General features: G+C 47.1%; 1 protein-coding gene across 1 annotated transcript; it reads right to left on the bottom strand.

Moving 5' to 3' along the window:
• Window positions 1–287: 287 nt before the first annotated feature.
• LOC117443218 (GRIN2-like protein) lies at window positions 288–12962 on the bottom strand. Its single transcript, XM_034079179.1, has 2 exons — window positions 12602–12962; window positions 288–2123 (listed from the first exon to the last, which is right to left on the bottom strand). Exon 2 carries the CDS (start codon window positions 2114–2116, stop codon window positions 818–820), a length of 1299 nt encoding a protein of 432 aa, XP_033935070.1. The 5' UTR covers window positions 2117–2123; window positions 12602–12962; the 3' UTR covers window positions 288–817.
• Window positions 12963–13145: the final 183 nt, after the last annotated feature.

Below are 13145 nucleotides of genomic sequence, written 5' to 3'. Positions count from 1 at the left end.
AATAAATCTAAATGTCAAGTTTAAATGCGTTCGTATTGAGGGTGAGGGTACCAGTGACTCTCATCTCAGGAGCAGTTGGGTTGAATACGATAACAAAGGGTTTAACACAAGAACACAGGAAGGAGAGTCATCACAGATGAGGGGGGGGCTTCTTAAAGAATGGGGTCCACGAGACCAAGGAGGTTGGGAACCACTGCTCTATACAAGTACTCCAAGGTGTGTGGTAAACAAAACACCACATATTACATATGATAAGTTAAGTCATTTATTAAACACACTAACAACAATCAACACAAAGTGGGATCTACACATCTTTTATTACCGAGTTTCCATGATGGAGGTTTCAACCAGAGTGGAATCACAATCACAACCGTCAATAAAAGAGGGTTTCATTTATTATAACGTCATGAGTGTGAAATCAATCTGTTGACATTCTACAGATATTGATATAGTGTAATGTTGTTACAGTCTTTGTGAGCTGAACACCAAGAAGGAGGAGAACACAACATGTCACACCGGATCACTGAGGGCCTGCTCTTCTGCTGTACACTCGTGTTCTGAACACCCCCCAGCTCCACATCAAGAGAAGGCTTCCGTCTCAGAGGGGGGGGTCAGGGTCACACACTCTCTACACATCCGTTGTGAGTTGCAAATATATGCCTCACACTGTGCGTGTCCTTTAGGGTTAGTTGAAGACGCACTCTCTGACACTACGCAGCTGCACGAGTCCTGATTCCAATAGTTGACATTATATACATAGAACAAATTAAATATAAAGCTGCTGTTAGTTCAACAATAGTCTCCCCCCCCCCCCCGGTTAGTCCACAGCTGTGGTGCAGCAGGCTGGGGCCCGGATGGAGCCCATCGTCCTGCTCCTCTTCCTCTGACAGCCCCCCCCCTCCTGCTGGGAGGTGCTGGTGTTCTGGCGGCTCAGCTTGGCTGCGTGGCTGGCTGTCTCCTTGATCTGCAGCTCCAGGTGCTTCTGGATGGCCAGGCCCAGCTCCTCTGGGTCCACTGAGGCCCCATACACCTCCCAGGTCATCCCTTCAGCATCCCACTTTACTTCCTTCACCGGGGACTTGGCAGCACCACCCCCCTTCCTGCCTCCATCACTGTCAGTGTTAGTCTGTGTCCTGCTCTCCTCCGCCAGACAAATCTCTGGGAAGACATGGGGGGTCGCAGTCGGCGCCGTCTGCACCCCCACATCCCTCAGCTGTCTGTGGGTCGTCATGGTCCCCATGTCCCGGGTTGTGGTTCTGACATAGCTGCAGCATTCCTCTCCACCAAAGCGCCTTGGAGCTGGGGGTGCAGGCAGCTGGCTGTAGGAGAGGCCCAGGCTGCAGCAGCGCAGGTGTTTGCTGTCCAGACCTGTCTCACTGACGGAGGACAAGAGGCGGGGAAGGATGAGGTGGTTGGTCACTGAGGGGGGGGAGCCTGCCCGCTGGATGTCACAGTGTGGCTCTCCGCCTGCCATACGGTGCAGCAGCTGGGGGTGTGCGGGGAGGGGCTGGGGGTGGCAGTACGCTGCAAACGTGTCCTCAAAGGTCACATGGTAGGAGCCGCAGCACAGAGGCTGCTCACATTTGCACTGCTGCAGCTGCATGGGCTGCTTGCAAGCCAACATGGGGGGGCTGGCCTGACTCCTCCCCCCCCCATGGTGAGAGAGTCCACAAGTGTCTGTGAGAGGAGGCAGGGAGGCCACAGGTCTGTACGTAGTGTCTGGGTGGCCCCTGTGTACAGGGAGGAAGGGGGGCTCTATGCCCTGCACCGTCCATCCAGCCTGAGGGGGGGGCATTGCTGCAGTCACCACGGCCTTGTCTGGATGTTGGGGGGTGTGTTTCTCTGCCAGACTATGGGGGGGGCTTGGAGCCTTATAGGGCACAAAGTGTTCACATTGGCTTTTTTCCTGTCCCCCCACCCTCAGACTGAAGCCGTCACTTCCAGAATGTTCCTGATGGAGCTCCTGTGGGGGGGGGCAGGCTGTTCCTGCCGCCGGTCTGCAGGCTTCTGCCGGCTGTGCCCAGGTCCTGGAGGGGTCACAGAGGGGCTGACCAGAGAGGGCGACGGCCACCCCTCCAGGCTTCAGCTCTGACACAGGACCCCCGGTTTCTGCCATGGAACACCTGAAAGAAGAAATACAACATGAGTCACAGGAAGTCACCATGGCCCCCACCTTTTACGTTTAAAATGTTGTGCGTCAGAATAACAATTGTGTATTTCACTTCACTGATATATTATGCTATTTTTCCTCAATTGAATAACACACTTTTAAATATATATATAAATATGATGTGAGTGGAAAGGCATTGTGTGCAGACACTGCCCTCTACAGGCAGCAAGAGGACAGGTCAGAGTCAGAGCTGGTTACTGCACCTTTCTATCTGCTTGTTGAAAATATCTCTGAGCTATAAAGTGGTATTTCCTAAATGTTAGAAAAAATAAAACATCTAAAAGTGAACAAATACAAATGTCACATGAGCTTCTGGGGGCACAGAGCATCCTCTATTACATTACATTACATAACATAACATTTAGCTGACGCTTTTATCCAAAGTGACTTACAATAAGTGCGTTCGACCAGGAAGACACAAACTTGAAGAAAACAGAATCATAAAGTACATCAGGTTTCATAGAGCCAAGCATTTCAAGTGCTACTCAACTGGCTTTAGATAAGCCAGTCCTTTGTTAGTATATAAGTGCTTTGTTAATAGTTCTATCGCTCGAAGTGGAGTCGAAAGAGATGAGTTTTCAGTCCGGAAGGTGTGTGAGCTTTCTGCTGTCCTGATGTCGATGGGAGCTCATTCCACCATCTTGGAGCCAGGATAGCAAACCCACGTGTTTCTGCTGATGGGAACTTGGGTCCCCCTCGCAGCGAGGGTGCAGCGAGCCGTTTGGCTGATGCAGAGCGGAGTGCACGTGCTGGGGTGTACGGTTTAACCATGTCCTGGATGTAGGAAGGGCCAGATCCATTCGCAGCATGGTACGCAAGCACCAGTGTCTTGAAGTGGATTCTAGCAGTTACCGGAAGCCAGTGGAGGGAGCGGAGGAGCGGCGTGGTGTGGGAACATTCAGGAAGGTTGAAGACCAGACGAGCAGCTGCATTCTGATGAGCTGCAGAGGTCGGATGGCACATGCAGGTAGACCAGCCAGGAGGGAGCTGCAGTAGTCTAGGCGTGAGATGACGAGAGCCTGGACCAGAACCTGCGTGGCTTTCTGGGTCAGCTGGGGACGTATCCTCCTGATTTTGTAGAGCGTGTATCTGCAGCAGCGGGTTGGAGCAGCGATGTTTGCAGTGAAGGACAGGTTGTTATCTAGGGCAGTGGTTCCCAAACGGTGTGCCGTGAGGCAAGTCCGGGTGTGCCGTGGGATTTTGTGACAACCATACGTTATTATTGCAATATACAACTACACAGAAATAATATTTTTTTTATTTACTATATCAGTACTTTGTAGGTTTATATGTACGTAATCTGCGCGACTTGTGCGTCCACATCTCCACGTGCAGTGCTGCATAAACATGGCTGAGTCAGCGATAACTTTCGAGGGGTGGAGGTATGCCCATTATTTTGAGTTCGTCCGAAGAATAGACAGGAATGTGACGGTGAGGTGCAAACTGTGTCCAGGCCAGAAGCTGTTATCCACCGCTGTAAACACCACGTCAAACCTCAACAAACACCTGCAAAGAACACATGCTAAGGTGAAGCTACCGCACACGCTATTTGTTGTTTTGTTTACATCACGTAGTTCTTCTTCTCTGTCTTCCGGTTGTTGCCTGTTTTGAATGACAAATACACACTACCGCCGCCTGCTGGTAAGGAAAGTTATTGCCACTCACGCATGCGCAGTTCGTACGTGCTTGGCGAGTAAAGTAACGAGTTACTTTATGTAGATAGTAACGAAGTAGTGTAATACATTACTTCTTTTTTTTTTGTAAGTAATATGTAATATATTACATTTTTTTTAGTAACGACCCCATCTCTGGAGTCAACACACTCTCACTCCCTAAGCGTCCAATAGCGACGTTTGGTCAGTGTCCGTGGCTTCCAATTGTGACGCTCCTAGGCTCCTTCAGCGTCATAAAGGGACGCAAATAGCTTTCAACTGATTGCAATGTATTCCCATCTGCGTCGGGATTTGACGCTCATGGAAGCACGGCATTCGTTTATGCCGGCTGCCCTTAAAGGCAATGTGAGCATCCATTCCCATTGGATAACGGAGAATTTTACACCCGGAAGTAAGTACTCCTCTTACTGTCGATTGATTTTACAGTGATATCTGCACTACTCATCGACTAAAAACACCAGATTATCCTTGTTAATTACACAACATTGATTGGTTTAAATTGTGTGCAATGCTTTTGTATTTTTCCCCTTCGATTCGGAGAAACAAATATGTTTTCTGAGTAAAGGATGGCAGAAGACACTACACTACCCAGAATCCCCAGCTATCGTTTGGCCTACACCATGTGCTCTGTTTGACAAACCCCGTTTTTTTCACCATTCATTCCGATGGCTGGCGTCTATGTCACGTGATCTTCAAATTTCTCCCTGCAGAAAAAGAAAACATGGCCGAAATTCGTTTTATTCTCGTGGAAAATGTCTATTTTAAAGTTAGGTTGGCCATTAAAATGCGTTTTGATGTCATTTGATGCGAGAAATATGAGTTGTTATTTCTGATTATGTGTGCAGTGGATGTACATGATCTTTAGTTTGCTAGTTATTACGAAGATTACTTCAGGAAATCGCGACGTTTTCATTGTTACCAAGGTGGTTGCTAGGGACGCTGCTATCGATATTATTTCTGTTATGTTGTGTAACTGTTTAATGGTGTTATCTGTATTGCTACCCCCTTCCCCGTCAATGTATAGTGTTGGTCCACAGCCTAAACATATTAGTTTAACAAAATCCGCATCTAAAGATAGCCTACGTTATTTCCCCCCTGTGCAATTCCAGTCTCACATCTCAGAGCACATCGTCATTAACAAATACCGGAAACAGACCAAAATAATAATAATACCTTATTCCGAGTGTGCTTGCTTTTCTCTTTGAAAGTCATCACATAACGGCATTGTAATACACGGTTCGGCTGCATTACATATTACATATCTGCCGTAATTCTGTATTTATAGAGCCCTGATGAGAAGACAAACATGAGGAACTGAAAACGTGACGTGGATCATAAATATATCAGCCATTAAACAACATCTTACATTTCTTTTCACACAATACGTCTCCTTGCAGTATCAACACTAATTCGGCTCACTTTTATATTTGATCCAATTGGTAGATAGGCTGTATTTACACCATAAAGGTGCACAGATGATATAAAGGGACACCTGGTGGTTAAAGCATGTTATTGAATTTCAATATTTTTATTATTAGATATTAATACGATCCCTATAAAGTATATTCATTACTCGTTATTCTCTACTAATTGTTAATTAAAGACTGTATGTAATGACTATTTTGCACATCCCTTTCAAGATTTCAAGATTTTCTAAGGTTTATTGACATATCATAGGCCTACACAACTGTCGTGTAGTTCTGCACTGAATGAAAAACTTGGGTTGCAGGTTCCTCAACAGTGCATTACAAGACATCTATCAATATTTGTGCATGCCTCCAGCAATGTTAACTATGTTGAAGCACTTATTTTAACTGATATTATACATAATGTATTACACTCCTATAAGATGTATGTAGATTTTTCATCTCCGGCCTTGTCAGGTATTGAACAATTAATAAATAAAGAACACAGAATTGTTGAATATAAAACACAGAATTTATGTGATTATACTAAATGATTTTCAAATAAACACAACTGCATATTTAACTGTTACACATGCTGATGTAACGCAAATGTTCCAACTTGGGATCAATAAAGTATATCTTATCTTAAGCTGATCGATGGCTACTGCCATATTTGCACAATGTGCCTCTGAACCTTGACAAGTGCATGTTTCAGGCTTATCAATTAATGTAATGTAATGTTATCACAGGGGTCACACACATAAGACCAGCTGTTAAATAAAGCTCTTCTGACCTTAGCTGGCGTGTGGGTATATATATTAATACTGCCCATAATGGGCACAAGCAATTTTCACCCATTTATTAATTATATGTTTTAAATGTGAGTGTTTCCTGTCCCCTAAACCTCCAGGGATGTACACAGTTTAATACTGGCCACTTCTTATTATGGGAAATACGAAAACGTCTTTTAAAACTACAACTCCCAGTAGAGACGTGCCATAGAGAACATGTTGCGAAACAGAATAGCCAGCATGTGTAGTTCTGGGAACGGGGTGGGGGAGGGGGGACGCGGTGGACCCGTTCAAATCCAGTTTTGGACAGTCTGCCGTGGTTCCATCCCATTTCAAGTGCTGTTCGAGAATCGGCTTAACCCTCGGAGCACACTCTCCAATCACAGAGCTTGAGGACTATCACGGGGTTTGTCAAGAGCACATGGTGTAGTCCAAACGATAGCTGGGGATTATGGGTAGTGTAGTGTCTTCTGCCATCCTTTACTCCTGGGAATGGACGCTCACATTACCTTTAAGGGCAGCCGACACAAACGAATGCCGTGCTTCCATGAGCGTCAAATCCCGCCGCAGATGGGAATACATTGCAATCAGTTGAAAGCTATTTGCGTCCCTTTATGACGCTGAAGGAGCCTAGGAGCGTCACAATTGGACGCCACGGACACTGACCAAACGTCGCTATTGGACGCTTAGGGAGTGAGAGTGTGTTGCTGGAGTTGGCGTTCTCTACTCTGATTTACATGAAGAACAACAGGAGGTCACGGCTCTCTGTTGAACAGGACTTGCGAGTGGCCCTCTCCTCAGTGCCACCAAGGATTACAAAATTCTGCGCGCCCCGACAGGCACATGTATCTCACTAATTTGTAAGTCGGCAAAAATATTTACAATAGCACATGTTTCAATGCTGATTGCTGAAATGTTACATTTATAATTTGTAGTTCAGGACCATGGACAATGCAGCTTCCTTGCATTGACAGTTCTCTGTGCTGAATTTCTGCTGAGTTTCCTTTGCCTCATTTTTTATTTTGTGACCTGTCTGGTTTAATTTTTACTTGGCATTAGTAAATAATTATGCACATGTACAGATATTTTACATGATATGAATGATAACACGTGTTATAAGGGCTATTTTGCACAATAGGTGTGCCTTGAGATTTTTACTTGTCCTTTGGTGTGCCTTGGGCACAAAAAGTTTGGGAACCACTGATCTAGGGTCACACCCAGATTCCTTGCAGTCTGAGTCGGGGAAACAACAGAGGGGCCGATGTTGATTGTCAGGTCAAGAGTGGGACAATCTTTTCCCGGAAGGAAAAGCAGTTCAGTTTTGTCAAGGTTGAGCTTGAGGTGATGATCAGTTAATCAGATTGAGGTGATGAGGTGATGAGCAGTTAAATAGCGGTCTCAAAAACGAGTTAATTCAGTGTACTCCTTTGACCTGGCTGCTACACCTCCTCGGACGCAGAAACCGCTGTAAGTAATAATCTTGTTTAATTAGACTTCTCTATTTCAGTTATTCTACTCTGTATAATTGTTCTGTAGTTGTTGTAGCTAAAAGGGCACTTTTGAGAGAATTTAAATCTCAGATCTGTCCACGTGAAACTGTCACTGCGTCCAGTTTCTGTCTGGGCTGCATTTAAATACGCACCCCTCTGCGTTGTCGCCCATCAGCTGTTGAGAGTTGACTAACTAGAGGGGCGTGGCACCTTAGCTGTGAGAACTCAGCAATCAGGCGTCCATTTAGGCAGCTGTTTCTTGAGCGTCAGCGGCAGCGTCAGACAGCCGAAGACTGCCAAAGACATTGGAGTCCTGCGGGAGTAAGACTGCCAAAGACATTGGAGTCCTGCGGGAGTCACGAGGGTGGCAAAGAGGAGGCAAATCCTACTCTAATTTGAGCTAAGTATCACTGGTGTCTTATTCTTATTTTTCTTTTGTTTAGCTTTCCAGCCCCTCATGCTATAATCATGTGTATTTTCTCCATTCCTGTTCATGTGTCTTCTCGCAATTATCACTGGCCCCGTGTATCTCCTAATCGCTATAACCGGCCCGCTCTCGTCTATCCCACGTGCTCCACTGAGATCCAGCACCTAGTTTCAGGCGGCCTGTGGAACTGCCAGTCAGCTGTTCCTAAGGCTGACTTCATCTCTGGCTCCGCCTCCCTGCAGTCTCTGGATTTCCTTGCTCTCACTGAGACGTGGATTACTCCATCCAACACATCCACCCCAGCAGCTCTCTCCACAGCATATTCCTTCTCCCATACACCCAGACCCACTGGCAGAGGAGGTGGCACTGGTCTCCTGCTCTCTCCCACATGGAGCTTTTCCCTCTTCAAGCTACCTAACTTCACTCCTTCCACCTTTGAATTCCATGCCGTCACTGTGACCCATCCTATACAACTGACCATTGTTGTTCTCTACCGTCCACCAGGAGCCTTGGGAGACTTCTTGGATGAATTAGATCATCTCCTCTCACACATCCCTGAAACTGGCCCTCCCGCTGTACTTCTCTGAGACTTCAACCTCCAGACGGGGAAGATAGACGAACTAACATCTCTGTTAACCACCTTTGCTTTCTCACTGTCTCCGTCCCCACCGACTCATAAAGCTGGCAATGTCCTTGATCTCATATTCTCAAGGAACTGCACTACTTCTAACCTCTCTGTAAACCCGCTCCACACCTCCGATCACTTCTTCATTTCATTCTCTCTACCCCTTTCCAAACATAACAAACTAATCTCTTCTCATCCTGCACTTGTCCGCCGTAACCTCCGTTCCCTCTCCCCCTCTACCTTTGCCTCCTCGGTGCTCTCAGCCCTCCCTTCCTCTGACTCGTTCCAACTCCTGCCTCCAAACTCTGCTGCAGAAACTCTCCTCTCTACTCTCTCATCCTCTCTGGACTCTCTCTGTCCTCTCACATCTCGGCAGGCTCGTCAGTCCCCTCCTGCTCCCTGGCTAAATGACGCACTGCGTGCTAATAGAACCGTCCTTAGGGCAGCAGAGCGGAAATGGTGGAAATCCAAACACCGTGACGACCTCCTAACCTATCAGGCTCTCCTCTCCTCTTTCTCTGCTTCCATCTCTCAGACAAAAAGCACTTTCTTTCAAGATAAGATCCAATCTTCCTATTCCAATCCTAAAAAACTATTTTCCATCTTCTCCACCCTCCTGGACCCTCCCAAAGCCCCTTCCCCCTCCTCCCTTTTGTCAAGCGACTTTGTTAACCACTTTGAAAAAAAGGTTTACGACATTCGCTCTTCTTTTTCTGACTCACCTCTACTCACCGCCGGATCACCTGAGCCACCTTCAACCGGCACACTAACCTCCTTTTCCCCTCTCTCTCCAAGTGAGGTTCTTACCCTCATTACCTCTGCCCGCCCTACCACCTGTCCTCTGGACCCTATCCCTTCAAACCTCCTTCAGACTATCGCTCCTGATATTCTACCGTTTCTCACCCATTTCATCAACACTTCTCTAACTTCTGGTCACTTTCCACACACTCTCAAGGAGGCGAGAGTAAACCCTCTCCTGAAGAAACCCACTCTCAACCCGTCTGATGTTATAAACTACAGGCCTGTCTCTCTCCTCCCGTTCCTGTCTAAAACACTTGAACGCGCTGTCTTTAAACAACTCTCCTGCTCTCTCCATCAGAACAACCTTCTGGATCCGCACCAGTCTGGTTTCAAGGCAGGTCACTCCACAGAAACTGCTCTCATTGCTGTCACTGAGGAACTGCACACTGCTAAAGCAGCCTCCCTCTCCTCTGTCCTCATCCTGTTGGACCTGTCTGCTGCATTCGACACGGTGAACCATCAGATCCTCCTTTGCACTCTCCAAGAACTTGGAGTTTCAGGCTCTGCACTTTCCCTCCTCACCTCATACCTCAAAGACCGCACCTACAGGGTTACTTGGAGAGGGTCTGAGTCCGACCCTTGTCAATTAACTACAGGGGTCCCTCAGGGCTCTGTTCTTGGTCCTCTCCTCTTCTCCCTGTACACAAACTCGCTCGGATCTGTCATTAGCCCGCATGGTTTTTCATACCACTGCTACGCTGACGACACCCAATTAATCCTGTCCTTTCCCCGCTCAGAGACCCAGGTCGTCGCACGCATCTCTGCTTGTTTAGCTGACATCTCTCAGTGGATGTCCGCTCATCATCTCAAGCTCAACCTTGACAAAACTGAAGTGCTTTTCCTTCCGGGAAAAGATTGTCCCTCTCTTGACCTAACTATCAACATCGGCCCCTCTGTTGTTTCCCCGACTCAGACTGCAAGGAATCTGGGTGTTATCCTAGATAACAACCTGTCGTTTACTGCAAACATCGCTGCTCCAACCCGCTGCTGCAGATACACGCTTTTCAACATCAGGAAGATACGCCCACAGCTGACCCAGAAATCGACGCAGGTTCTGGTCCAGGCTCTCGTCACCTCACGCCTAGACTACTGCAACTCCCTCCTGGCTGGTCTACCTGCATGTGCCATCCGACCTCTGCAGCTCATCCAGAATGCAGCGGCTCGTCTGGTCTTCAACCTTCCAAAATTTACCCACACCACGCCGCTCCTCCGCTCCCTCCACTGGCTTCCGGTAACTGCTAGAATCCACTTCAAGACACTGGTACTTGCGTACCATGCTGCGAATGGATCTGGCCCTTCCTACATCCAGGACATGGTTAAACCGTACACCCCAGCACGTGCACTACGCTCTGCATCAACCAAACGACTCGCTGCACCCTCGCTGCGAGGGGGACCCAAGTTCCCATCAGCAGGAACACGTGGGTTTGCTATCCTGGCTCCAAGATGGTGGAATGAGCTCCCATTGAAATCAGGACCGCAGAAAGCTTACACACCTTCCGGCGCAGACTGAAAACTCATCTCTTTCGACTCCACTTCGAGCGATAGAATGACTAACAAAGAACTGCTAACAGAGCACTTATATACTAATAAAGGACTGGCTTAGCCAGTTGAGCAGCACTTGAAACGATTGGCTCTTTGAAACCTGATGTTCTTATATGATTCTGTTTTCCTCAAGGTTGTGTCTTCCTGGTCGAATGTACTTATTGTAAGTCGCTTTGGATAAAAGCGTCAGCTAAATGTAATGTAATGTAATGTAATGATCAGACATCCACTGAGAGATGTCAGCTAGACAAGCAGAGATGCGTGCGACGACCTGGGTCTCTGAGCGGGAAGAGGACAGAATTAATTGGGTGTCGTCAGCGTAGCAGTGGTATGAAAAACCATGCGGGCTAATGACTGATCCGAGCGAGTTTGTGTCCAGGGAGAAGAGGAGGGGACCGAGAACAGAGCCCTGAGAATCATCACACACAGAACTGAGGCTGTGTGTGAACATGTGTCACTATGTGCAATCTTCACAGTCAGTAATTGAAATGAACATTAGAAATGAAGTGTGCTCCATCCAAAGCACCTGCTCCCCCCCTAGCCAACTGTAAGCATTCTGAGCATTCAAACATGAGAGAATAACAGCAAATACAGTATTTTATTAGTATTTATCTGTCACTGCTTAGAGAATAAATCTATTAATGATGATTATCGGTGTAATAGGCAGGACCACAGCACATTTGGCTCCATTTTATAATGACAACCTCAATAGAACACATGAGTGTTTCTGTTTTTTAACAATCCCGTTGGGGCTTTCTTTCCTTTTTCTCAAATAGAACAATGTTCAGCGGGTGGGACTTGGACCGGCCCGCTGCGGGTGGGACCTGGACCGGCCCGCTGCGGGTGGGACCTGGACCGGCCCGCTGCGGGGGGGACAGCGTTAGCGCACGGCTCTACAGTCTGCATATCAGCCTCAGCTTCATGTGTGAGTTTCCTCTGACTCACAAACACTGTGTTTCAATCCCATTTAATGAACATGTTGATGAATACGCCCAGTGGTGATGTGGTGAGCCATAGCTTAACATGGAGACTGGAAATTGTGGATTTTAAATGTCTGTTGGTGGACAGATTAGACAAACATGACACAACATGTTGATCAGTGATCTGTGGAGATGTTGGAAAGTGTATTTTTGAACTTTTCACAGAACCAGGCTAGCTGGGTCTTTATGCTAAGCTAGGCTAACCACGCCTTGACTCCAGCTCTAAAGTGTACACGTATGACATGAGATTGACATTGTTCTTCTCAGCTTTTATTTGAACAGAAACAGTTCAAGGCTGATTGGGCTGGCTGCTGTTACGACAGCGTGTGTTAAAGTCAGAGGCTGACAGTCCCAAGCTGCGTCTCCCATATTAGAAACTGGATTTTAAGAAAAATATTTTGGGCAAACAGAATTGAACTTTTTTTAAATAAAAAAACTGATGCAATTTTAAATGCTTGTTTTAGGAGGTTTAACTTTAAAACCTGATATAATTTTTTTAATGTTTAATTACAAATGCAGGCCCACAGATAACGTAGGCGGGAATCTCCAGTTAGAGACTCCTGGATGCTGAAAGTAGGTCAGGAGGTGGGCTGCACCAGAACCAGACTCCACACCATCATCAGGACCTCACACCCATATCATCCAAGTGTTCCCGAGCAGAACAGATTCCAACATTTCCTCCAGCAGCTAGCTTACCTTCACAGATCCTCCCTGCTGAGCTCTTCTCTCCTCGGTGTGTCGGCTGATGGGTGCAGGTCCTCCTCCCCCTGCTCACATCCACAGGTGACCTCTCCCTCCTCTCTATCTGTGACTACACTCCATTCACTGAGCTGCATGTCATCCTCTCTGCTCTCCCTCCTTTTTCTCAGCAGCCCCCGGCAGAGAACAAGATGGAGATAATCCGTTCCTTCCTCTGATTACAAACGTGAGGATGCAATCTTCAAATCCCTGCTCTGTGAGAGGAGCTGTGAGGGGCTGGCTTATCCAGCTGTGGTGGGAGACGGATGGAGGGGGTGGGGGAATAATAATGAGAGAAGATATTCAGCGTCATTCTCCTCCACCTTGGCGGGGGCTGGATGAATGTGTGTGATGGAGAGTAAATAAAGCTCCTTATCTTTATCTTCACACACACTCAGTTACACACAGTTACAGCTTTACTCACACACTCCCTGATGCCAATCTCACACACCATCATTATCCCTGTTGCTATGGAAACTGCAATACTCAATGGGCAATGCAT

This window comes from Pseudochaenichthys georgianus, unplaced genomic scaffold (genome assembly GCF_902827115.2).
Source record: "Pseudochaenichthys georgianus unplaced genomic scaffold, fPseGeo1.2 scaffold_555_arrow_ctg1, whole genome shotgun sequence".
In the NCBI taxonomy this organism is placed as follows: domain Eukaryota; kingdom Metazoa; phylum Chordata; class Actinopteri; order Perciformes; family Channichthyidae; genus Pseudochaenichthys; species Pseudochaenichthys georgianus.
The sequence above is the reverse complement of the archived record's forward strand: the minus strand, read 5'-3'. Positions and strand labels throughout refer to the sequence as shown.